This window comes from Selaginella moellendorffii, unplaced genomic scaffold (assembly GCF_000143415.4).
Source record: "Selaginella moellendorffii unplaced genomic scaffold, v1.0 SELMOscaffold_81, whole genome shotgun sequence".
Lineage (NCBI taxonomy): Eukaryota > Viridiplantae > Streptophyta > Lycopodiopsida > Selaginellales > Selaginellaceae > Selaginella > Selaginella moellendorffii.
The window spans coordinates 15,110-16,386 of record NW_003314342.1 but is presented as its reverse complement, the minus strand read 5'-3'; the positions used below and the strand labels follow the sequence as shown (position 1 = coordinate 16,386).

Genomic DNA, 1,277 nt, shown 5'->3' with positions numbered 1-1,277 from the left:
TGCGATGGTCAAGGCGCTGGGCGATTGCGGGCGGATTGGATCGAGCAAGGCGGTGTTTGATGCGATGCCCAAGAGGAACTGCAAGACGTGGGCGATGCTGCTGCGGGGATTTGCTCGCGGCGGAGAGATTGGGCGAGCGAGAGAAGTGCTGGATCGGATGCCCGAGACGAATGTGGTAGCGTGGACGATCCTCGTGCAGGGTTTCGCGCAGCACGGGCGAGTGGGCGATGCGAAGGCCGCGTTTGATTCCATGCCCGAGAAGAACAGCATCACTCGCGCGGTGATGCTCGTCATGTTTGCGGAGAATGGATTCGTGGAGGAGGCGGAGGATGTCTTCCAGGAGATTGTCCACCGAAACGCGATCCTCTGGGGGGCGATGCACTGCTGCTATGCCCAAAATGGGGATTTGATTCAAGCCAAGAGTTTGTTTGATAGGATGCCTCAGCACAGCATACTTTTGTGGACGATTATGATCAAGTCATACGCACAAAAAGGCGACGCTGATCAAGGAAAACAATTGTTTGAAGCAATGCCACACAGAGATCTTGTTTCATGGAACTCGATAATCGCTGTTTATGCCCAGAGAGGTCGTTTCAAAGACGCTATACGAGGGTTCTTTGTGTTGCTGCTGGGATTCCTATTTATGGAACACAATTCTCGTGGCATACGCTTTAGATGCAAATATTTGTGAGGCAAAGAAGACGTTTGATAGAATACCAACTTGGAATTTGGTCTCCTGGAACACGATGCTAGCAGCATATGCCCAGACCGGCCATGCGTATTCTGCGATCCAGCTATTTTGGGCGATGTTTCTTCACGGCTTTGATCCCGACAAGGCAGCGTTTGCCCTCGTTTTGACGGCGTGTAGCCATCCGGGGCTCGTCAAGGAAGCAGTAAGCTACTTCACGGCAATGAGCTTTGACAATGGATTGGACCCTTCGCAAGACCACTACACCTGCATTGTTGATGCTCTAGGACGGCTAGGGCGATTGGAAGAGGCCGAGCATGTCCTGGAGAATATGCCTTTGCCAGCTGATGGAGTTGCATGGGCAACGTTTCTTACCGCGTGTAAAAACCACGGGGAGATGAATCGAGGGATGCATGCTGCGGAATTTACGTGCCAGTCCAGCCTTGTGAGTGATGCATTGCCTTATGTGATGCTGGAGAACATCTTCAGAGCAGTTCAGACTTGATGTGTTGAGTCTTCATGAGGAGCATAGTCCTCCGCCTCTCACGTATGAGTCCCGTGGTGTCCCAATGCATCTGGAGGGAGATAG

The 1,277-nt window shown here is 52.3% G+C and overlaps 1 protein-coding gene across 1 annotated transcript; it reads left to right on the top strand.

The window, feature by feature from the left end:
- The first annotated feature begins 4 nt into the window (after positions 1-4).
- Positions 5-691, top strand: LOC112341332 (pentatricopeptide repeat-containing protein At2g35030, mitochondrial-like). The gene has a single exon (XM_024661260.1). It carries the CDS (start codon positions 5-7, stop codon positions 689-691), a length of 687 nt encoding a protein of 228 aa, XP_024517028.1.
- The last annotated feature ends 586 nt before the right edge of the window (positions 692-1,277 follow it).